The 25,306-nt window shown below is 41.8% G+C and overlaps 1 protein-coding gene across 2 annotated transcripts in view; it reads left to right on the forward strand.

The window, feature by feature from the left end:
- Window positions 1–25,306, forward strand: part of LOC122669936 — a 31,504-nt gene that overhangs the window by 676 nt on the left and 5,522 nt on the right. Inside the window, exons 3-4 of one of the 2 annotated variants that reach the window (XM_043866853.1) lie at window positions 14,097–14,212; window positions 14,774–14,855. In XM_043866853.1, the coding sequence (XP_043722788.1) occupies window positions 14,097–14,212; window positions 14,774–14,855 (198 nt within the window). The remainder of the gene's footprint in view (window positions 1–14,096; window positions 14,213–14,773; window positions 14,856–25,306) is intronic. The other variant, XM_043866854.1, reaches the window with a different exon arrangement.

The raw sequence follows: 25,306 nt of genomic DNA on the forward strand, positions 1-25,306 counted from the left end.
CTATCGCAGGCAGCCTTCTAATTTTATAACATCGAGTTTGACTAATAAAAGGTAAGTTGGTTAGGAGTTTATGAAATTACTCCTAACCCCTTACTTGTTACAGACTTACATACTAGGACTGAAGGTATTAATAAAGCAGAAAAACTCAAAAAACCAGAACTAAAGTTCTAAAGTACCCCTAGTTTCCAACACTCCCTCTCAAGCTGGAGCATATAGGTCACCCATGCTCAGCTTGTTACAACAGGTGCGAAAATTAGGAGCAAACAAAGACTTAGTAAACATGTCTGCAAGCTGATTTGAAGGTGAAACAAAAGGAATCTCAACAAGCTTCTTCAAAACAACATCTCGAACAAAGTGACAGTCCACCTCAATATGCTTGGTCCGTTCGTGATAGACAAGATTGCTAGCAATGTATATGGCCGCCTGGTTATCACAATACATCTTCATAGGCATTGGCACAGACAACCCCATTTCAAGGAGAGACTTGAGCCACATCAACTCTGCAGTAGTGGGAGCCATAGCTGTATACTTCGCTTCAACAGTCGACCTGGCGAATGTAGTCTGTTTCTTACTCTGCCATATAACAAGATTTTCTCCAACAAACGTACAATAGCCTATGGTTGAGCAACGATCACTGGCTGATCCAGCTCAGTTAGCATCTAAATAGGCAACAAGATCTATATGTCTATGTGGATGATAAGTCAACCCTTTGTCAGGAGCACCCTTCAAATACCGAAGAACACGAACAACTCCATCCTAATGAGCTTTCCGAGGTGATTCATAAACTGACTAAGAACACCCACGACAAAGGAAATATCTGGTCTGGTAAATGTAAGATAGATCAGCTTGTCGACCAAACTCCTGTGTTGATGTACATCTGTAAGAAGATCACCATTATCTATACCAAACTTTTGATGAGGTTCCATAGGAACATCCACTGGCTTTGAAGCAAGCATGCCAGTGCCGGTCAAAAGATCTAGAACATACTTCCTCTGGGATAAGCTTACACCTTTCCTGCTTCTCACAAGTCACAACTTCACTACCGAGAAAATAGCGAAGATCACCCAAATCCTTGGTCTGAAAATGTTGTTGTAAATATGTCTTCACTTCTGCAATACTTGCCACATCATCACCAGAAATAATAATATCGTCGACATAGACAACCAAAACTACCACCTTGTCCCCTTGGCGACGAACTAAAACCGAGTGGTCGGAATAACACTGTGAGAAGCCACAAGATACCACTATAACATTGAACTTCTCAAACCACGCTCTGGGTGATTGTTTGAGACCATAGATAGCCTTTCGTAACTTACAAGCCCGTGTACTATTCTCCCCCTGAGCAACATACCCAGGAGGTTGCTCCATATAGACTTCCTCACACAAATCACCATATAAAAAGAAATTTTTAATGCCAAACTGATACAACGGCCAATCAAAATTCACTCCCAGTGAAATAAGTAAACGTACGGAATTCAGCCGGGCAACAGGAGAGAAGGTCTCAAAGTAGTCAACTTCATAAGTTTGGGTGTATCCCTTGGCAACCAGGTGGGCTTTGAGCCTCTCAACAGAACCATCTGGAAGATACTTAATAGTGTAAACACAACAACACTTAACAAGGTCTTTACCAGATGGCAAATCGACAAGATTCCAGGTGTTGCGGGTCAAGAGGGCATCATTTTCAACATCCATGGCTGCTTTCCAACTAGGAAGACGAAGGGCCTCAACATGATTTTTAGGCACAACAGTGGTAGATAAAGACAAGGCAAAACTATGAACAGAGGGAGGTAAATGGGACAAGGAAACAAACTTGTCAATAGGATACACTACATTAGACTTTTGAGTACAGGAGGCGAGGAGGGAGTTGGATTGTTACTAGAGGATGAAGCTAGAGGAGGAGGTGAAACCACCGGTACAGTAGGAATCTCAGTTGGGGCCACGGACTTGTCTTGTCCTTGATACACCTGTAAGGGGGTGAAAAAGGAACTATGACAGGAACAGGAGGCGGCACAACAGTCTGCAGGTCACTCGCAAAGGACTAGAACGACGGAGAAAAGTAAGGGCTACCCTAAAAAAAGGTGACATCAGCACTCGCAAAATACTTGTGAGAGACAGTATCATAGTACTTGTACCCATTTTGGGTATGGGAATAGCCTAAGAAGACACACTTGGTAGACCTAGGGGCAAACTTGTCACTAGAGCCATGTAAGTTACGAACAAAGCAAACACACCCAAAAACATGTGGCGACAAAGAAAATATAGGGGATCCCAGGAAAAACAATAGAAAAGGGGGATTTATTCCCTAGAATGGGAGAAGGCATATGGTTAATCAAATAACAAGCAGTCAACACGCCTCACACCAAAAGTGTTTCGGAACATGCATATGAAACATTACAGCGCGAGCTATCTCAAGAAGTTGCCTATTTTTGCGTTCAACCACCCCATTTTGTTGTGGGGTATAGGAACAACTAGTCTGATGAATCATGCCACAATCAACACAAAAAGCATAAATATCATTTTGGATATATTCTAATGCATTGTGAGAACGAAAAACTTCAATAGACATGCCAAACTGCGTTTTTATTTCATTATAAAATTCTTTGAATAGAGATAAAAACTCGGAACGATCCTTCAAAAGATGCAACCAGGCAAGACAGGAATGGTCTTTTCTTTGCTGGAACAATATGGAAGATACTGACCATCTTTTCTTTGCTTGTCCTTTCTCTTCGGCAATTTGGAAGGGAGTTTTAGCTAATTGTTGGCCTAGAAGTCGAAGAATACTTCCCTTCAGTAGAGAGTGGCTTTGGATTGATATGACTTTTGCTGGTTCTTCTATTTGCGACATTGTTGGAAAGTTAGCTTTTTGTGCGACCATCACCCACATCTGGATGGAGCGTAACCTAAGGAAATGGACCTCCAAATCTCGATCTCATTAGCAGATTTGGGTCTCCATTTCCTTTGAGATCAATGCTAGGCATTCTTCGGCTCCCCCCTCTTTTTGTAATGACTCCCCAAGGAATAGGCTTATTGTTATCTCCTAGGGTCTCTCATCCCCCTCCCTCTTGAGGATTTGGCTCTTCTTTTCTGTCCCCTTTTGCTCCCTAAGGGAGCTGCTGTTTTTTTTTCTCTTTGGTAATGAATTTTTTTATTCACAAAAAAAAAAAGACAGGAATGGTCGTCCATAAAGGTGACAAAATACATAAAACCCCAGTTATTTTTTACACGACATGGACCCTAATTGTTCTAATGGGCTAAAGCAAATGAGGACGGACTATGAGCCACAGAACGAGAAGGAAAAGACACACGGTGGTGTTTTCCTAACTCGCAGGCATCACACTCTAAACTAGACACAGACGAAAATAATAATTTTAACCTGGCTAAAGACACTTGACCTAACCGACAGTGCCACTGGAAAGGAGTCACCCCACCAATAAATACATCAACAACAGAAGTAGTGGTACTACTGGTGAGATAGTACAATCCATCCTTTTCACGCCCTCTACCTATCGTCTTCCTCGTGTGAAGATCCTGAAAAACACAGTGAGTGGGAAAGGAAGTTACAGAACAATGTAAGGCTTGAGTAAGCTGACTAACAGAGAGAAGACTTAAAGGAAATTGGGGAACATGCAACACAGATGAAAGACTAATGGAAGAGGTTGGAGTGACTGTTCCAGAACCAGCAACAGGCTCAGCTGACCCATTAGCCAATATAACAGATGAAGGATATGAGGTATTGGAAAAGGAAGTAAATAAGGTAGACTCACCAATCATATGAGAAGAGGCCCCAGAGTCAATAATCCAGGAGGAAGAAGGCGTGGAGAAGAAGGCAGATGTACTTGCATGAGCTAGGGTAGCAGAGGAAGAGGAAGGTCCAGAGGATGTGCTACTAGATGCCTCGACACTTTGTAACTGCCGTGATATTTGAGAGAGAGCATCACGGTTAGTAGAGTTAGATGAGCTGCCACCAGTAGTTTTACTAGGTTGAGAATCACCAGTAGGTACCGTAGTTATCAAGGCGGGAAGGCGACCATGGCGTTTTAGAGGGTAAAAAATCAAGGCGACACCGCCATGGCGGCAAGGCATCCAAGGCGACCATGGAGCCTGGACGCCTTGATAACTATGGTAGGTACAAAATCAGTACTCCCATTAGATACTCTGCATGATTGGCTGATTGGGTTGCCCAATCTGGCTTACCATACTTGTCCCAACAATAATCAACCATATGACCAGATTTATCACAATGTGTACATCTCCTGTTGGAGCGATCACCAGATTGACTGCCAGTACGACGATGACGACGACCACCACCACCACCACCACGACCTCCCCTTGTACCACGGCCATGGGTAGCAATAAAAACAGAGTTATCCTTGGGGGAGGAATCAGCCTTAGTAGGAGCAGCAATGCGCTGAAGACGGGAAAATGTGTCAGCAAGTGTAGGCACTGTTTCACCAGCAAGTAAGTGACCCTTCACAGCCTTCAGATCAAAATTCAACCCAGCCAGAAACTTGGATACAAAGAACTCGTTACGCTGAGATTTCATCTTCTCAATGTCGGTGGTGAGAGGCTGAAAAACATTCAACTCCTCAACCAACCCCTTAAATGAACTGTAGTACTCTTGAAGTGATTTGGTAGACTGTTGAAGCTGAAACAATTTTTCATATTGGTCAGACACGGTTCATATTTTTCTCCTGAGAATAAGTGTTCTTTAAATCGTCCCAAACACCTTTGGCTGTTGTATGGAACATAACATTGGCTGCTATATCAGGTTCCATGCTGTTCCATAACCAGATGAGTGTGATGGCATTCTCCTTTTGCCACTCACTGTATCCAGTATCACTAGAAGTAGGAGAATCATATGTACTGTATTTAAATTTGTCTCTGGCCATGATATACACACGCACAGCTTGTGCCCATAACAGGTAATTTGAACTACCCTTGAGTTTGATGGAAGTAATAGTCACATTCACATTGTCAGTGTGAGTTGGGGCAGTAGAAGTAGAGGAGACAGACTCATTGTCACCCATAGTTCCACACAGTAGCAGCAATATCAAATAAAGAAGCAACGATAGCAGGAACAATGAACCAGCAACCACCAGCCACACAAAACAAGGCAAAAACCAGCACACTCGATTAGGACTTTTGTAAAAAAAATCGCACCAAGAGAAGATAGCACCTGGAGGAAAGTTTGAAGCAGTTTTTCTAGACAAAATAAGCTCCAGCAGCGGTATAATATCCTTCCAGAACCATAGCCTTAACAGCAGCCATTGATTTTTCTTCAGCAACAAAATTCGATGGCAAGGAACCCAGAAAATCTGAGTGAAATCGAGTTCTTCAAAGGAGGGAATAAGACCTGAATTGATAAGGTCTTCAACCAGAAAAAAAGATGTAATCCAATCAGACAATCTGATTAGTCTTCATATAACCAAGGCTGCGAGCAGTCCCAAAGTCTTCATCGATTTCTGAAAAAAAAAACAGAGCATACCAGAACTTCGATCTCCACAAAAAAAAAAAACCGATCTCCCAGGAAGATCTTCAGACCAGCAAGCAACCTTCAACAACCATCAATAACAGTACTCCTATTCATAAAAAAAAGGAGTCTCTAATCCATAAACACCAGAAGCAGCAAACGGTGGCTGCACACCATACAAAATCTGGAAACCGAGAGTGGTATTCAGCAGAAGGGGATTGAATAAAACCCTTGGTTTGATCAGTACTGCTCTGATACCATGTTGCAAACCAGAATCCGACTGACCAAACCAAAAATAGAAGAAGAAGAGAGAAGAAGAAGAAGAGAAGAAGAGAGATGCCGCAAGCAAGGGAAGAGCAGCCTGTGATAGATTAGAATAGTTCTGTCGCAGGCAGCCTTCTAATTTTATAACATTGAATTTGACTAATAAAATAAGTTGGTTAGGAGTTTATGAAATTGCTCCTAACCCCTTACTTGTTACAGACTTACATACTAGGGCTGAAGGTATAAATAATAGCATAAAAACTCAGAAAACCAGAACTAAAGTACTAAAGTACCCCTAGTTTCCAACAGGTATTGAATAGCTTATGCAATGTATTGGGTATATGTGTGGAAGTATCTTCCATTTTTACAAGATATTACATGGGACATATAAGGAGTCCTGAATCTCTAATACTGAACTCCAATTTGCATCAAACATCCTTCTGATGTCGGGATAAGGCTTATTTTAGTGGATTTGACTTTGTCCAGTTTTTCTTTATTGGATGATTGAGTTTGCTCCCTGTTTAGCGCATTTTTGTGTCCATCAAGTACTGTATTTGTGCAGTAGAATAGATGAAAATACATGGAATCAAAGGTCCAACACGTACATAACCCAACCTAAAACTTATTTCCAATAAAATAAGCTGTTATAATATATAGGCCAGAATACCGTAGGGGTATTCTAGTCCTTTCCTCCTTTCTAACACTTTATTTTTGTCTCTTTATTTTGTTTCTTTTTCTGTATTTTTCCCCTTAGCCGATCTCTATTAGGAATTCCTATTCCAAGGGTAGCACTCCTACTTAGATTTTGACTAATTGTAATTCTTTTATTATAAATAAAGGGACTGGGTGATCAAGTAAGATCACTTAAGCATTAATTAAATCTGTTTTGCTAACATGGTATCAGAGCCACGATATCTCTGACCTGTTTTCAAAACCTCCCACCCTCCCATCGTTTTTCTCTTCTCTTTCCCTTCTCTCGATTTTTTTTCTCCCCCTTCTCCTTCTTCTTCTCCCTCTCTAAGGGCAGCACTGCAGAGGTGATAAGATGATCTAGTTGCTGCCCTATTCCACCTCTTTTTTTCCCTTTTTCATGACCTAATTTTCCTGTTCGATGGCTGCTGCTGGTTCTCTCTTGCAGTAATTGGGGTTTCCAATTGTTTTTGAAGATCAGGCCCTGAGTTTATTGGGACTGTTTCTACCTATATTGGAGCCCTTCTGCGACACTGGACTGCTGTTCTCAGGCTTCATACAGGTGCTGCAGCCCCCTTCTCCCATTCGATCTCTTACTTTCAGGTTTTTTCTACAACAAAACCCTGAGCATTATCGATATTGGGATTAGGGCTGCTTGCGGTTGCTGTTTCTTTTGGATTTCTTTCTTCTTCAAAGCCATTCCCTGCATGCTCTTGGACAGATTCAACAGGCTTCATCTGCAGCAAGGTTTTTTGGGTTCCCCTCCCCACATCGATTTCTCCTTTTTGGGTTTTTTTCCAAAACCCTAACACCATCGATCTTGGGGAGGACTCCTCTATTGCTGCTACCTTTTTTGGAGGTGTGTTTCTCATCACAAAGGGGCATTCGGCTTTGCTCTCAGCCCTGGGCTTACCTTTTTTTGGGGGGGGCTTCTCTGCACAACAGACCTTCTCAGCACTATGGGTGACTCCACTGCTACTTTGACTGCCATCTCTGATCAGGGTAGCTATGATAAATCAGATTATCGTGATCTTCATCCTAACCCTATCAAATTCGATGGCAGCAACTATCTGCTGTGGTCTAGATCTGCATCTTTTGCTATTGCTGGCCGTGGCCTCACTGGCCACATTGATGGCTCTATACCTATGCCGACTGCTCCTGGTGCTGCCCTAACTAGATGGCTTGCCAACAATGATATTCTTATGTCCTATTTGGTTGGCTCTATGAATTCAGACCTTGCGCAGGGATTTCTTCTCCTTGATACGGCTTCTCAGATTTGGTCTACCTGTAAGGAGACATATGGACAGCTTGGTAATGATGCTCAGGTTTATGAACTTCGCCAAAAGGTCCTTAATACTACTTAGGGGGAATTAACTGTCTCTAAGTATTATGCCACTCTTCGCAGCCTTTGGCAGCAATTGGACCATTTTTCGGATTATCATCCTGATACACCTGCCAACATAGCTGCATATAAAAAACATGTTGACAAAATCAGGGTTTATGACTTCCTGGCCGGGTTGAATGTTGAGTATGACCAGATTCGTGTTCAGGTGTTGGGCCATTCTCCTTTTCCCACACTTGAACAATCTTATGCCCTGGTCTCTTCAGAAGAAAACCGCAGGTCTGCTATGTTACATCCTCCTGTTTCTGACAGATCGGTTCTCTAGACTGCTGCCCAAGCTCTTGCTGCCCCTGTTGGTACTTTTTCTATTCGTGGTTCTACTCCGGGCCTTGTTACTTGTGACCATTGTCACAAGCCTTATCACACCAAGGACAAGTGTTGGAAGCTTCATGGGAAGCCAGCTGACTTTGAAGCCAAGCGGGCTGCCAAGAAGAAACCGAAAGGCAAGGTCAATCAATCTGAAACTGTTCCTACAGCCCCGGCTACAGACATTGGTCTATCCCAGGACGATCTACAGGCCTTCCTACGTGTGCTAAGGTCTTCCGTTGCTACTGCCTCTACTACTTCCGTTGCTACTGCCAATTCCTCTGCTCCTTCAGGTTCACATTTTGCCCGGTCAGGTATCTCATTTGGTGGTCGTTGTGCTTCTGTGGCATCCCATCTCTGGATCATTGATTCCGGGGCTCCAGATCACATGACCGGTTCTTCTAGCTTATTTCATCGATATTCTCCCACTTCTGGGAAAGATAAGGTCAAAGTGGCTGATGGTTCCCTTTCTTCCATATCTAGAAAAGGAATCATCAACTGCACTTCCACCATTCCTTTGTCTTCTGTTTTACATATTCCTAATTTTACTACTAACCTACTTTCCATTAGTAGTATTACTCGTGATCTTAACTGCAAGGTAACTTTTTTTCCTTCCCATTGTGTTTTTCAGGATTTGGTATCTGGGAAGACGATTGGATTAGGTGAAGTACACGGTGGTCTGTATCTGCTTGCTGATGGCCGTCTCTCTCCACCGGTACCTTCTCCACTACCTCAGAACTCCTTGGTTTCTTCTGAACTTTATCAATGGCACTCTAGATTAGGTCACCCTCCATTAGGAATTTTAGCCCATTTATTTCCATCTTTGGTCACCAAATGTAATAAGGATAACTTTTTTTGTGAGGCTTGTGTTCTGGCCAAACAGACACGTGCAACTTATTCTCTTTCAAATAAAAGTTCTTCTTGCTTTTATTTGGTGCATTCGGATGTTTGGGGACCTAGTCGTAAAACCTCTATTTCTGGCCATCGTTGGTTTGTCTCATTTATTGATTGTCATTCTCGAAATACTTGGGTTTATCTTCTTCACACTAAAAGTCACTTTTTTTCTTGCTTTCAACATTTTCATAAAATGATCCAGACCCAGTTCCAGGCCACTCTTAAGGTTTTACGGAGTGATAATGGAACTGAATATAAAGAATCCAAATTTCAAAAGTACTTTGCTGATCATGGGATTATACATCAGACTAGTTGTGTTGATACCCCGGCCCAAATTGGTGTGGCTGAACGGAAGACCCGCCACTTATTAGAAGTGACCAGAGCATTAATGTTTGCTCGACATGTTCCATCCCAATATTGGGGTGATGCTGTTCTAACTGCAGCTTACCTTATTAATAGGTTACCTTCACGGGTTCTGGATTCTCGTAGCCCATCTGACATTTTACTTGGCGATTGGTACCTCCCAAGGTCTTTGGCTGTGTCTGTTATGCTCGGGATACTAAGTCCCCTGGCAAGCTTGAACCCCGTGGGTCAAGGTGTATTTTTTTGGGTTATTCTCCAACCCAGAAAGGTTACAAGTGTTACCACCCTCTTACCCGTCGTACTATGGTCAGTATGGATGTGGTTTTTCATGAAACCCTTTCCTATTATTCTTCTCCACCTCTTCAGGGGGAGAGTTCTGGTGAAGATGTGGTTCATACTCTTGGGTTTCTCCTTCTTTCATCACCTATAATTACTGACCAACCATCCCCTGCTGCCGTCCAGCCTCCCGTGACTGCCGTCCAGCCCCCCCGAGGCTGCTGTCCAGCCTCCCGTGGCTGTTGCCTAGCCTCCTGAGGCTGCTGTCCCTTCACTTGAGGGGAATCCAATCATGGAACCAAGTGGTGGTAATTTTCCTATTCAGGGGGAGCTGACTCCAGTACAGAGGACCATTCGTAACTTTCAGAGGCCCATTGACAATTCTGCCATTCTCACTGCTAACCGGAGATGTTCTAACAGAGGGCAGAATCAGTCCACTGCAGCACCGATACCCATCCAGTTGCCGACTCAGGATCCAGATCCTCCTTCTCCTGGTGAGCCTTCCTCTTCTGATCTACCCATTGCACATCGCAAAGGTACCATGACCTGCACTTTACATTTTGTTTCTTATAGTTCTCTTTCTCCTTCTTTTCGTATCTTTGTTTCCTCCCTTTCTTCTGTTTCCATTCCTAAAAATTGACAGGAAGCATCTACAGATGGGAAGTGGAAGGCAGCAAAGTTGGAAGAAATGAGAGCATTGAACAAAAACAATACGTGGGATCTTGTAGCTCTTCCTCCAGAAAAAAAACCAGTGGGTTGTAAATGGGTGTTTGTGGTCAAGCAGAAGGCAGATGGTACAGTGGATCGGTACAAGGCACGTCTAGTTGCTAAAGGCTTCACTCAGACATATGGCATTGACTACCAGGAGACTTTCGCACCGGTAGCAAAACTCAATACTGTAAGGGTATTGCTATCCTGTGCAGTGAACCTTGGATGGGATCTTCAGCAGTTGGATGTGAAAAATCCCTTCCTCTATGGTGAACTAAAGGAAGAATTATATATGGATATTCCTCCAGGTTTTTTCAAGTCCTGCTACCAAGGGTAAGGTGTATCAACTAAAGCGTGCACTCTATGGCTTGAAGCAGTCACCTAGAGCTTGGTTCGGTAGATTTCACAAGGCTATGCTTTCAGTGGGCTACCAGCAAAGCAATGCTGATCATACCTTGTTCATTAAACGTGTGGATGATAGGGTTACTCTCCTCATAGTCTATGTTGATGATATTGTAGTGACCGGCAATGATGGTGATGAGATCATAAAGTTGAAGCTGTTTCTTGGCCGTGAGTTTGAAATTAAGGATCTGGGGACACTGAAATATTTTCTAGGGATAGAGGTTGCTCGCTCTTCAAAGGGCATATTTTTGTCTCAAAGAAAGTATGTCCTGGATCTACTGTCTGAGACTGGGCTGCTAGGGTGTCATCCTTCGGACACTCCCATTGAAGCTACAACAAGACTCAAGGAGAAAGAAGGCACTCCGGTGTACAAAGGTCGTTATCAGCGGTTGGTGGGCAAACTTATCTACCTATCTCACACTCGGCCAGACATTGCCATTGCAGTTAGTATGGTCAGCCAGTTTATGCATGACCCTTATTCTTCTCATATGGAGGTAGTTCTTCGCATCTTACGATACTTGAAGTCTGCTCCAGGACAAGGAATACTTTTATCTCCCAATGGTCATCTGAAGATTGAAGCATACACTGATGCAGATTGGGCTGGTTCAAGTGATAGGAAGTCCATCTCTGGATATTGTTCTTTTGTAGGTGGGAACCTTGTCACCTGGCGTAGTAAAAAACAGAATGTGGTGGCTAGGTCCAGTGCTGAGGCTGAATTCCGTACGATGGTTCATGGTATCTGTGAATTGTTGTGGCTTAAGGGGCTGTTGCTAGATATTGGGGTTGCTGTCCAACTTCCAATGATGTTATATTGTGACAATAAGGCTGCCATAAGCATCGCTCATAATCCTGTCCAACATGATCGTACTAAACATGTGGAGGTGGACAGACATTTCATCAAGGAGAAACTTGAAGCTGGACTAATCTGTGTTCCCTATGTGAAGTCTACTGATCAGCTGGCTGATATATTCACGAAGGGGCTGAGTGGCAAAGTGTTTCGTCCTTTTCTAGCCAAGTTGGGCATGTGTGACATTTTTACACCAACTTGAGGGGGAGTGTTAGAATATATAGGCCTAGGGGTATTCTGGTCCTTTCCTCCTTGCTAACACTTTATTTTTGTCTCTTTATTTTGTCTCTTTTTCTGTATTTTTCCCCTTAGCCGATCTCTATTAGGAATTCCCAATAGGAATAGGCTAGGGTAGCACTCCTACTTTGATTAGGAGTTGCATTCCTACTTAGATTTTGACTAATTGTAATTCTTTTATTATAAATAAAGGGGTTGGGTGATCAAGTAAGATCACTTAAGCATTAATTAAATCTGTTTTGCTAACATAAGCCCTTAGGTGACTTATTTGCATCAGGGGAGATATGACCAAGGCTTCTCACCTATGGCCTTGGTCAGCTTCTCACCAACCTCGATGGCATCTCACCACTCAAATGTCTCTCACAGTAACAACTAGGGCCAAAGGCAACGCCAAAGCAGTTCTTTTTTCAACTTAAGAATCGTTGGGATATATATGCCCCTGGTTGTATTTATAAATTATAGCTAAAAATTGTTACAAACTAAGACCCTCCATGTGTGGGAGAGGGCTAGACAGCAATTGAAACTTCTAAGATACTATTACAATGATAGAAAATCTATCTACTTTCTAAAAGAGAAACTGAAAATAGAAACTACATGGAAATAGAAACTAATGAAAATAGTAACTAAATATTAAGAAACTCAAGGATCTTGAAAGATCTTTGCAGCTCCCAATCTCCTCCCACGCAACCTGGGTATGGGTCCCACAGTATCTCATATATGTTCTTGAACATCCTACTCCACACGAGGGCCTATGGGACTCACTAAAGCTTTCAAGGTATCTCCTTCTCCAGCTGCTGGTCGATGGCTACATAGGGACAATAAATAGCGTACCCAGTGCACGAGGCTCCCACAACTGCGGGATTTGGGGAGGATCATAATGTACGCAGCCTTTCCCCTGCTTTCGCAGAGAGGCTGTTTCCAGACTCGAACCTGCGACCACTTGATCACAATGGAGTAATCTTACTGTTGCGCCAAGGCCCAACATAGGGGCAGAATGTGGGCTTGAATATGGATTTAAGTACAATCAATATGTGTGCCCAAGCATGGGCCTGACCATGACCATGACTTAAATTGATGACCGGAAAAGTGCTTGATTTGGGCTGGTTATAACTTAACCCAACTGGACTATTAAGGGGCCCTACTTGGGCTGGCCTTGTACTGCATCAAATAGTTTTGTTGGTTAGCATGCAAGGATTAACGAATGACTTGCCACATTGTCTTCAAATATCTGAGTTCAACTTTTTCTGTAGAATAGAATTGTTTATAAACAAGAGAAATGTATTCAAATAAAAAAGGGAATGCATCAGTGGTAGAGGTGTGTCATTGTCGGGAAGAGTTCATGGGAACTTATGGATTGCGCTTGGTTTCATCTGTTTACTTGCCTTTGCTCTTGGGGCTTGCTTTACCAAATATGCGAATAGAGGCTATCTGATATATTTAAGATTTCATATGTTATAATTTCAGCTGCTTTTTTAAATCTAATTTTTATGTGTGCATTGTAAGGGGCCTGTGGCAATTGGTTTTCGTTCATTTTGTTAGGAAAATATTTTAGCAGCTCTTGTAACTCATTGGAGTCATTAATCTTAGCTTGGACAAGTTCAGCTAAGTTATCTTGGTTCTTCTTCAATATAATCTTCCATGTTTCCTTGTTAATCTTTGCTGGTAACTTATATTCCTCGTAAACAGCCCAGGGTAGGTCAACAATGACTTAAGGATAAATGGTGAGGAAAAACATCCATAGCTTAGGACTACTAGCAAGTATGGCTCTGAATAGAGCCGATTGGAGAAAAAGGATCCATGTAGCCGACCCCATTTTGTTGGGATAAGGCTGATTTGTTGTTGTAAAATAGATGCAAAAGATATTAACACTTGCTAATAATTATATGAATTACTTTTTGGATTTGTTATTGCTGGTTGGTGTATTTGGTTTTATATTTTGAAATTAGCAATATTTTCTCCAACTAATTGTCAGTGTGTTTAGAAATGTCCTTTTTACCTATATAATATACTTCTAATTTGCATGAGCCAGGTTCACTTGATGTTTAATTATGTTAAATGCACATAAAATTATATTGCACTTGAACTTGGTAATTGAGGCTTTGGTACAAATTATCAGCAATTTTCTTGGTTCTTTTTTGGATCGTTATTGGTTGTAGAACCCCGAGTTTATTTTGTTATTGTTTTCTCTATTCCTGGGTCTTGGTGAATGCTATTTTTTTCTTTTGGATTCATGTCAGACTGCAAAGGAGAACTTTGAGTTGGCATTGGAGGCAGACAATGGGAACACACATGCAAGGTACTGGTTGGCCAGGCTGCATTTGAAATACCAGGTCCCTGGGGCCTGTAAAGCAATGTGAGTAACTGCCTATTTGATTGTCTTTAGTGCTAACACTATCACTCCATTGACAGCAAAATTAGGATCTAAACATGCATTTAGATAAATTTAGAGAGTTAAGTATATTGTAAATATTAGTTCCCCCCCCCCCCTCTTGTAACAAGATTCTGAAGCTTTACAATTGGAGCTTGGGAGCCAATTAGATCTACTCCTAATAGACAAAACGAGTGAACATCTGTTAAATGTCCATGGTCGTATTGTATGTTTCTGATATTGCTCAATAAAGGGCGTACCCAGTGCACGAGGCTCCCGCCACTGCGGGGTCTGGGGAGGGTCATAATGTACGCAGTCTTTCCCCTGCTTTGCAGAGAGGCTGTTTGCAGAGACTCGAACCTGTGACCACTTGGGCACAATGGAGCAACCTAACTGTTGCACCAAGGTGCACCCTCTTCTGATATTGCTCAATACATATACATATTTATGTGTTCCGACTTTTGGCTCTGTAAAGTATTTTTTGTTTGCATCTTATTGTATAATGTTTGTCCGATAGTGCTGACTCTTTCTTTTTTTTTTGGATAGAGGAGCAGCTTTGCTGGTGGAAGCTGCAAACACGGGTGATCCAGATGCACAATATGAATTGGGTTGTCGTCTAAGAGTTGAGGTGCTCATCTATGCTTGAGCTTGATAGTGCAAATAATTCCTGCTGTGTTTTGTATGAACTTGTGAGCCTGTGATTTTTGATAAAGATAGATTTTCAAGCCTCTTGAAAAATTTGGAATGTAACTTAGATTTTTAATCAGGTTAATTTTTACAACATGGACCACCAGGGGAAGTTTATCTTGACAGCCCTAGCATAATTGCTATGTGGCATGACAGATGGGGCCCAAAATTTGTTATCAAGTAGACCCCAAGATCCCCTGACCACATGTCAAGTTTCACCCAAACAGAGTTTGCCAAGTGGAAAAATAGAGGATTTGAAAAATCCAGGATTTTGGAAGGGGGGCATAGTAGGGGTTGGAGTACTGTAGACATGCATCAACATACACACGGATGCATAGACATACATGGCAGGGGATTTGATTAAATCTGCGTCTAAATATTTGACTCATGGCCAATCTGGACCTTAATGTGTCTATCCAATGATTGGAAATGCCACACCATCTTGCATGTGGCAGAACTTGGTGGACCGTCAAGGAAGGCTTCCCTTGATGGGTGTTGTGGCATTTCTCCCTTTTAATTGTTACTGTATCAAACCATTATAAACGGTAGCCGTATTTGCAGGAACACTCCTGCAGTACTAATTGGCAATAGCACATCATAATAACAATCTATCAACATTCACCCCTTAAGTTGGAGCGTAAGTTCCCCATGCGGATCTTGGAACAAAGTTGCATGCTGGAACTTTAAATAGTTCTTTAGTGAAGATGTCACCTAGCTAATTTGCAGAGTTGACAAATGGAGTAGAAAATTTTCTTACTCATCATTGAATCTCTTCAACTTCAATATATTTAGTTCCCTTCATGGAAGACTGGATTATAGTTGTCAAGGCATCCTTGGGCATCCAAGCACCATCTTGGGTCCGAGGTGACATCACGCTTGTTTGATGCAAGAAAGGCAACCTCCTTGTGTCCTTGTGACAGCACGCCTTATATTATATCATTTTTGACGCTTCTCGAGTTTATGTTAATTTATGTTTATTGTTTTTTTTAAAATATGCTTTTATTATATCTTAAGTTTTGTTTATTATATATGTTAGTTTTTTTTTCATATTAGGTCACTAATAGCATAATTATACTATATTGCATTGATATGGCTTCTATGTTGCATTTAAGCATAATTATATAAAATTATCATTGCTATATTACAGATATTGCATGCCAAGAGTGCCTAGACAGGCACCTAGGCGCCCCTCCAACGCCTTGGGTCGCCTAGACAACCATGACGTAAATTTTTGGCTGGGTTGTCGGAGAACATCTCCTGCTTCCTAGTTGTCATAGAACATCTCCATTGGCTTACCAACACAAAATCTGAGCTCTTGCATAAGAGACTTCGACCGCACAAGTTCACCAGCTGTGTGCCATTCCCTATACTCAGCTTCAACACTTGATTTGGCACTACTATCTGTTTCTTACTCCTCTAAGTCACCAAATTTCCACCAACAAGTGTACAATATCCAGTGGTAGATCTTTGACATTTGCAGCTTCAGCCCAATTGACATTAGAATACCCTACTACGTCCAAATGTTGACGAGGTTTGTAAATTTGTTCCTTTCTTAGGTCACTCTTGAGATAATGAAGTATTTTACAAGTGGCCTCCCATTGTACTTGCTTAGGCTGCTGCATGAATTGACTAATCACACCAACAGTAAAAAAGAAATAACAGGTAATGTAGTCGTAGTTTTGAAAAGTCAAACTAGGAGCCAAATAACCAGGATCTGCTAGGAATAGTAATTTGGGTAGGCCAAAATTAGGTGTTTTGGTCAAATTAGGGTTAGGGTTTAATGGAATCTAGGGTTTGATGGTAGGGTTAGGGTTAATTGATGTTGGGGGGTCTTCCAGTGAAGGTCCTGTTAAAGTTTAATGGTTCTAGGTATGCTAACCAGAATCGGCAGCACTGTAGAGATTAGGGTTTTGGGTTTTTGGAAAAGGGAAAAGATGGATTTCTAGGGTTTAGAATGGTCAGATGAGGGAGCAACTTGGATAGAGTTTTCCCTAGTATGAGAGGAGAATTCGATTAAAGTTTGGTGTGATTTGGCAGGCTGGTTTGGTCTGGGCAGAATTTGGGTCTTGGAAAATTTGAAAACAAAAGGAAGAATCTTCGGGTTTAGGCTGTGAGAGGATTAGAAGAAGAATTGTTGGGGATGGAGATGATTCAAACTCACTGTTGTTGCTGATTCCTTGGCAGCAGTTTGTTTGATGGTGAAAAGTTGAATAAAAATCATAACTTAAAAGTAGAGCTTCAAAGGAACCACTCGGGCTTCACTCTGCAAGGTGTCGATTGGATCAAACACCAATCCTACCAGCCTTGATCAGACACAAGGCAATCTTCAGCAGCAGTGGAGAGAAGTTGTAGAGCAGCTTGAGATTATTCAAAATTCAGAGGTGAATTCCCCCTCCCTCGAATTTTATTCCTTTTATAATGGGTCAAAGGCCAACTCCTAACCAGCCTAGGAGAAAGACTAATTCCCCCTTAGCCGAGCTCTATTACATCACCAACAAAAGTCATGTGACTAACCTAAGTTGGTCACTTGACACTTAATTAAAAAAAAAAACAATTAAATAAAAGACTACTTAAATTGGACCACTGGCTCAACCAGTTTGGCCCCGTTCAACTTATTACATAAAAATAAAACTAAGTATGGGAAACTACAACTAAGCAACTAACTAATAATACTAATACTACTTGGACAACTTCTTGCGGATGTAGGACTTCAGTTATGCATTAGGTAGACAATGAGATATATAAGCTTACCAACCTATCTCCTATATCTGTGCTTGTTCTCAATCTTTCCTTCATCACTTCCTAACTTAAGAAATTGTTGATCGAAATCCATTCCAATCGATCACAGCGCTGTCTGAATCTTTCCATCAAAAGCCCTATTTTCTTTTCCTTGGCGCTATTCTTATTTTCTTTCTCCTAATCGATCCTTCAAACTGCTCATCCGCTGTCTTCTCGTCTCATCGATCTGCTCATTCAGCGCGGGTTCAACCTCTTTTCTTTCCTAAAGTGAGGATCCATAGGTGTGTCAGCAAGTTTAGCACTTAACATACCAGTTTCTACAAGAAGATTCAATACATACTTCGGGAGTGCACCCAAATCTTTCATTGGAAATGTTTACCCAGATGCTGTTTAACTTCTTTAATATCAGTGAAATGACTGAAATCATTACTAGAGACTATTATATCATCAACATAAGCAACCAGAATCATAAACCAGATGTTTTTCTATGAAAAAGATAGAGTGAACAGAGTAGCGATGTTTAAAACCAAAGTGAACAACAACTTCACTAAACTTATCAAACTAAGCCTGAGGAGATTGCCTAGGACCGTAAATAGAATTGTGAAGTTTACAACCTTGAGTTGCATTCTCCATATAAGCTTGCTCTTGGGGATCACCATAGAAGAAGGCATTTTTAATGTCAAGCTGAAATAGAGGCCATTCAGGATTCACATCAAGAGATATGAGGACACAGACAGAATTGAGAAGAGCAATAAGGGAAAAAGTTATAAAATATTCAACACCATAAGACCATATGTCTATGCATATCTTTTCGCAACTCACAGCGCTCCAATGTCCATAGGAACCACTAGGATTGTATTTAATTGTAAACACTATCTACACTGCACCAACTCCTTACTTGGAGGTGTAATAGGATTAACTCCGATGTCCAATAACTTTCAAGAGCCTCTTATCTCCACATCCATATCACATTTCCTTGCAGGTCGAGCAAGAGCTTAGTTCGGAATCAGAGTTGAGAGAATGATTTGACTTGTCATTAATGACAGAGGTCCTCTTTATTTATAATGAGATTACAACTCAAGAGGGTAAAAAAGGAAAAAGGAGTGATAAGATGTTAATCCCACGTATCGCAACACTCACCCTCAAATTGGTGCAAATATATCATACATGCTCAACTTGGAGACAGTAGGTGAAACACTAGACAGTAGGTGAAACACTTTAATTTAATCCCTTTGTGAACACATCGGCCAGCTGATTAACAGAACTGACAAATGGAATACAGATAAGGCCTTGTTCTAACTTGTCTTTGATGAAATGCCGATCAATCTCAATGTGCTTTGTTCTATAATGTTGAACTGGGTTAAGGGCAATACTAATGGCAGCTTTGTTGTTGTAGTAGAGATGCATGGGAGCATCAGTGGTAACACCCAAATCACTCAACAACCCTTTAAGCCACATCAGTTCTCAATGCCTTGAGCCATAACATGATATTTTGCTTCTGCACTAGATCGTGATACAACAGACTGTTTCTTAATGTGCCATGTGACCAGGTTGCCTCCAAGGAACGAGCAATAGCCAAAGGTAGATCTCCTATCATCGATGCTCCCAGCCTAATCGGCATTAGTAAAAGCCTCTAGCCTCAGGTTCCCATTGTTGGAAAAGAGAATTCCTTTCCCAGGGGCAGACTTCAGGTATTTTAAAATCCAGTGCACTGCATTACAGTGAGATTTTCTGTAGTCATGAAGAAATCGGCTAACAGTGCCTACAACATGGGCAATGTCAGTTTTGGTATGAGACAGGTAGATCAACCGACCAATAGGTCTCTAGTACTGCTCTCTGTCAACTGGATCACCCACAACACTATATAATTGATGGTTAACCTCAATAGAGGAATCAACAGGCTTACAACCAAGCATACCTGTTTCACTAACGAGGTCCAGGACATAATTTCGATGAGAAATGAAAATCCCTTTGTCGGACCTTGCAACTTCAATCGCAAGAAAATACTGAAGAGGTCCTAGGTCTTTGGTTTCAAACTCAATGACCAACAGATTTTTAAGGTGAGAGATTTCATTATCATTGTTCCCAGTTGTAATTAAATTAAAGAGAAAGAAGAAGAAAGAAAGGAGAAGAGAGGAAGAAGAGAAGAAGAATTGCAACAGGTTGGGAGTCACAGCTGTATCACTGACTGCCTCAAAACATTCAATATTAATAAGTTTTAACAATAGGGTAAAAAGCAAAAGACCAAAACACCCCTAAGAGGGAAATCGTGAATTAGCTCTAGCGCTAATTCACGACTTCCTCCCCCTTACATCGACAACTTCTAATACTCCCCCTCAAGTTGGAGCATATATGTTAATCATGCCCAGCTTGTTACAAATATAATCTACTCTCACACTCCCTAAAGACTTTGTAAACAAATCAACAAGTTGCTCCCCTGTTCGAACATGACGAGGAGAAATAGTCCCTTGTTACAGCTTCTCACGAACAAAATGACAGTCAATCTCAATGTGTTTCGTTCTCTCGTGAACACAGGATTAGTAGAAATATGAATGGCAGCCTGACTATCACACCATAATAGCATAGGAGAATCATCACCAAACCCAAGCTCTGTCATCAACTGTTTAACCCACATCAGCTCACATGTGCCATGCGCCATAGCCCGATACTCTGACTCTGCACTGGACTGAGCTACAACGGTCTGTTTCTTGCTCTTCCATGAAACAAGATTTCCTCCAACAAACACACAATAACTTGAAGTAGACCTTCGATCAACTGGAGATCTTGCCCAATCAGCATCAGTAAAACCATCAATCCTCCCATGACTGTGATTAGCATATAGAAGACCACGTCTCGGAGCTTTCTTGATATAGCGTAAAACCCTTATAACTGCATCTCAGTGAGACGTCCGAAGAGCGGACATAAACTGACTCAGTACACTGACAGGAAAGGAGATGTCAGGTCTAGTCACAGTCAAATAGTTGAGTGTCCCTACAAGCCTCCGATACTTCTCTGGATCATCATGGAGATCACCATCATCTGTAATAAGTTTCAAATTAGGATCCATAGGAGTATCCAAAGGTTAAGATCCTAGTAACCCTATCTCTGAAAGCAAGTAAAGAACATACTTTCGCTGTGATAGCGAAATTCCTTTTCGTGACTGAGCTACCTCAATACCCAAGAAATATTTCAGTCATCCCAGGTCCGTAGTTTGAAACTGCTGTCCTAAATGTGTCTTCAAGCTCTCAATACCTAAAGAATCATCTCCGGTGATAACAATGTCATCCACATAAACTACCAAAAATATGCTTCCTACATCAGAATGCTGGAAGAACACCGAATGATCACTCTCAGACCGAGTCAGTCCAAACTCCAACACAACATCTGTAAACCGGCCAAACCACGCCCGTGGCGACTGTGTCAGCCCATACAACGATTTCTTTAACCTACACACCTTGCCAGACTCCCCTTGAGCAACAAACCCAGGAGGTTGCTCCGTATACACTTCCTCATGGAGATCACCATGCAAGAACGCATTCTTCACGTCCAACTGAAACAAAGGCCAATGGTGTGTAGCAGCCAAAGAAACTAAAATGCGAACAGAAGCAAGTTTCACAACAGGAGAAAAGGTATCCGGGTAGTCTACACCATAGATCTGGGCATATCCTTTAGCCACAAGACGGGCCTTCAACCGAGCCACAGACCCATCAGGATGTGACCTTTACCACAAATATCCACCGATAACCAATGGCAGATTTACTAGAGGGTAAAGGAACCAGGTCCCATGTCTGATTTTCCTTCAGCGCAGATAATTCTTCAGTCATAGCAGCCCTCCACCCAAGGTTAGACAAGGCTTCTGCAACAGACTTAGGAATAGGATGACTCTCAACAGTAGACAAACAAGCAACAAAAGTAGAGGACAAACCAGCATAGGACACAAAGTTAGATATAGGATGTTTGGTACAACTCCGAACACCCTTACGAACAACAATAGGTACATCTAAATCAGAAACAACAGGAATGGTAGATGAAGAGGAAGTACCTATGGGAGGATCCGGAGGTGAAGAAGATGCGGTAGAGGTAGCTAACCGGGTGCTATATCTCTCCATAGGTGTAATGCGAGGTGGTGGCTCGTTGGATGAGCGACGTTAGAACACAACAGGTGGTGCTGTAGGAGGTGGCGCTACTGGCAAAGGATCTTGCAAAGGAGAAGAATGTTCGACAACTTAGACGGGCAGATCATCATCCAAATCTGAATAAGGCAGCGAAGACTCAACAAACGGAGTAGATTCAAAGAAAGAGACATCACCTGTAACAAAGTATTCCTTTAAATCAAAAGAGTAACAATGATAACCCTTTTGAGTTTTAGAATACCCCAGAAAAAGACATTTAAGAGACCTAGGATCCAACTTAGAACGACCAAGACGATGATCCCGAATAAAACAAACACTCCCAAACACACGAGGTGGTAAAACAAACAAAGGTTGAGAAGGAAACAATAAAGAATATGGAATACCCTCACGTAAAACTGAAGATGGCATACGGTTAGTAAGATAACACACTATTAAAACGGCATCAGCCCAAAAAATTTAAGCCACTTTCATCTCAAACAAAAGAGATTGAGTGACTTCCATCAAATGCCTGTTTTTCCTTTCGGCCACACCATTTTGTTGAGGTGTGTCCGTACAAGAGGACTGATGAATTATGCCATGCTGGACCATAAATGCATTAAAAGGAGAAGAAAAGTACTCTTTAGGATTATCACTACGAAGAACTTTTAATGAAGTAGTAAATTGATTCTGAATTTCAAGAACAAAGGCACAAAAAATGGAGAATAACTCAGAACAATTTTTCATTAAATAAATCCAGGTAACTCTGGAATAATCATCAACAAAAGTTACAAAGTAACGAAACCCCAACTGAGAAACAACCGGACAAGGGCCCCATACATCAGAATGGACTAAAGAAAAAGGGTGGGTAGCCCGTTTATTGACTCTAGAGGGATAACTTACACGGTGAAGTTTCCCAAATTGACACGACTCACAATTAAGACTAGAAAAAGACTTAAAACGACTATCCAGAATTTTCAAACTCTCCAAGGAAGGATGACCGAAACAACAATGAATCTGATGAGGAAGTGCCACAACTTCTTTGGATCTCCATCTATGGCATTGTCGGCTTGGTCACCCTCCTTTTTCGAACTTTAGCCTTTTTGTTTCCTTAGTTAGTTAAAGGTTGTAACAAGGATGAGTTTTTATGTGAAGCCTGTGTTTTGGCTAAGCAAACTCCTTCTACTTACTCTCCAATAAATAAAAGTACTTCTCCATTTGCTTTAGTTCATACTGATGTGTGGGGCCCTGCCCGTTGTGTTTCTATTTCTGGCCATAGATGGTTTTGTTTCCTTTATTGGCTACTTTACTAGGACCACTTGGGTGTATATGATGAAACACAAGAGTGAGGTTTTTCGATGTTTCCAGCTATTCCATTGGATGATTTAGACCCATCATATTAACAATTTTGTTGAGTGATAATGGCAGAGAATACATGGAAGGCCAGTTCTAAACCTATTTGGCTGAGAATGGTATCCTCCATCAGACTAGATGAGTAGACACCCCTGCCTAGAATGTAGTTGCCGAAAGGAAAAATCAGCACCTTTTGGAAGTGGCTCGGGCCATTATGTTTGCACGGCGGGTTCCTCCTCAATATTGAAGTGATGGTATCCTCACCGTTGCCTACCTCATTAACTGTATGCCTACCCCTGTACTTTATGGGCGTACTCCTGTTGACCTCCTTCAAGGTTCTTCCTCTTTTGTGGTCCCCCTGAAAATTTTTAGTCGTGTTTGCTATGTTTGCAACCATCATCTTCATGGTAAGCTCGATCCTCGGAGCATTCGATGTATATTTTTGGGTTATTCCGCCACTCAGAAAGGATACAAATGTTATCATCCACCTTCTCGGCATACATTTGTTACCATGGACACTGTCTTCCATGAATCCCTGGCATAATTCTCAGCCACCTCTTCAGGGGGAGCATGATCCAATATTTGAAGATGTGCCTGCTCATCTACCGGCTCTTATTCATGGGGAGCCTTCTTCTCCAGAGCCTCCAACTTCAGTCTCTAGTTTGCTTCCTATTTAGGGGCAGTGCAGACCTGTGAGTCAAAAACCTGTTGATCAAGTCTACACCCAGAAGCACAAAGAGCAAGTTGTGATCACCACTACTGTACCACTTCTCCAACCGTCAGAATTTGATCCAGATCCAGATTCCGTTGCATTACCTGGTAAGGATCCCTCTCTTGATTTACTTATTGCTGCTCGTAAAGGCATTAGATCTTGCACCCAACATCCCATCACCAATTTTGTTTCCTATGATGCTTTGTCTCCTTCTTATCATGCATTTGTGTCTTCTCTTTCCTTTGTTTCTATTCCTAAAAAATGGTAGGAGGTAATGGCAGATCCAAAGTGGAAAGCAACCATGTTGGAAGAGATGATGAACTTATCCAAAAATGAGACGTGGGAGTTGGTGGTTCTTCCTTTGGGCAAGAAAACAGTGGGTTGCAAATGGGTGTTTGTTGTCAAACAGAAGCTTATGGAACAGTGGACAGATGGCCAGGCTGGTAGCCAAGGGCTTTACTCAGACATATGGGATTGATTATCAGGAGACATTTGCCCCAATGGAAAAATTGAACACTGTTCGGGTTTTACTGTCATATGCTGTCAATCTTGATTGGGATTTGTAGCAATTCGATGTGAAAAATGCATTCCTTCATGGAGAGCTAGAGGAGGAAGTTTATATAGAGGTTCCTCCAGGTTTTTCTTGTGACAAGACTCATGGGAAGGTTTGCAGACTGAAGAGGGCATTATATGGGCTGAAACAATCTCTTGGGCTTGGTTTGGCAGGTTCCATAAAGCAATGATCTCTGTAGGATACAAATAGAGCAATGGTGATCACACATTGTTCATCAAGCGAAATGGAGATAAGGTCACTCTTCTCATAGTCCATGTCGATGCCATAGTGGTGACTGGTAATGATGCAGATGAAGTTTCTCACTTGAAGACTTTCTTGGGATGAGAATTTGAAATAAAAGATCTAGTACAGCTCAGGTACTTCCTTGGGATTGAAGTTGGCCGTTCTCCCAACTTTCTCTCCCAAAGGAAATATGTTCTAGACTTACTCTCAGAGACTGGTTTGTTAGGATGTCACCCATGTGACACCCCTTTGAAGGCTACTACTCGTCTTCAAGAGAAGGATGGTGATCCTGTTGATAAGGGGCGCTATCAACGGTTGGTGGAAAAACTAATCTATCTCTCCTACACTAGACCATACATTGCATTTGTAGTTAGCTTGGTCAGTCAGTTCATGTATGATCCCTACTCCATTCATATGGCTGTTGTTCTTCGTATTCTCCACTACTTGAAGTCAGCTTTAGGGAAAGGGATTCTCCTGTCTCCACATGATCATTTTCGCATTGAGGCTTACCCAGATGCTGACTGGGGTGTTAACCCTGACAGGAAATCCACTTCAGGCTATTGTACCTTTGTAAGAGGTAACCTTGTCACATGGCGAAGTAAAAAGCAAAATGTGGTGGCTAGGTCCAGCACCGAAGCAGAATTCCGTGCCATGGCTTAGGGCATATGTGAGCTATTGTGGCT

This window comes from Telopea speciosissima, chromosome 7 (assembly GCF_018873765.1).
Source record: "Telopea speciosissima isolate NSW1024214 ecotype Mountain lineage chromosome 7, Tspe_v1, whole genome shotgun sequence".
NCBI classification, from domain to species: Eukaryota; Viridiplantae; Streptophyta; class Magnoliopsida; order Proteales; family Proteaceae; genus Telopea; species Telopea speciosissima.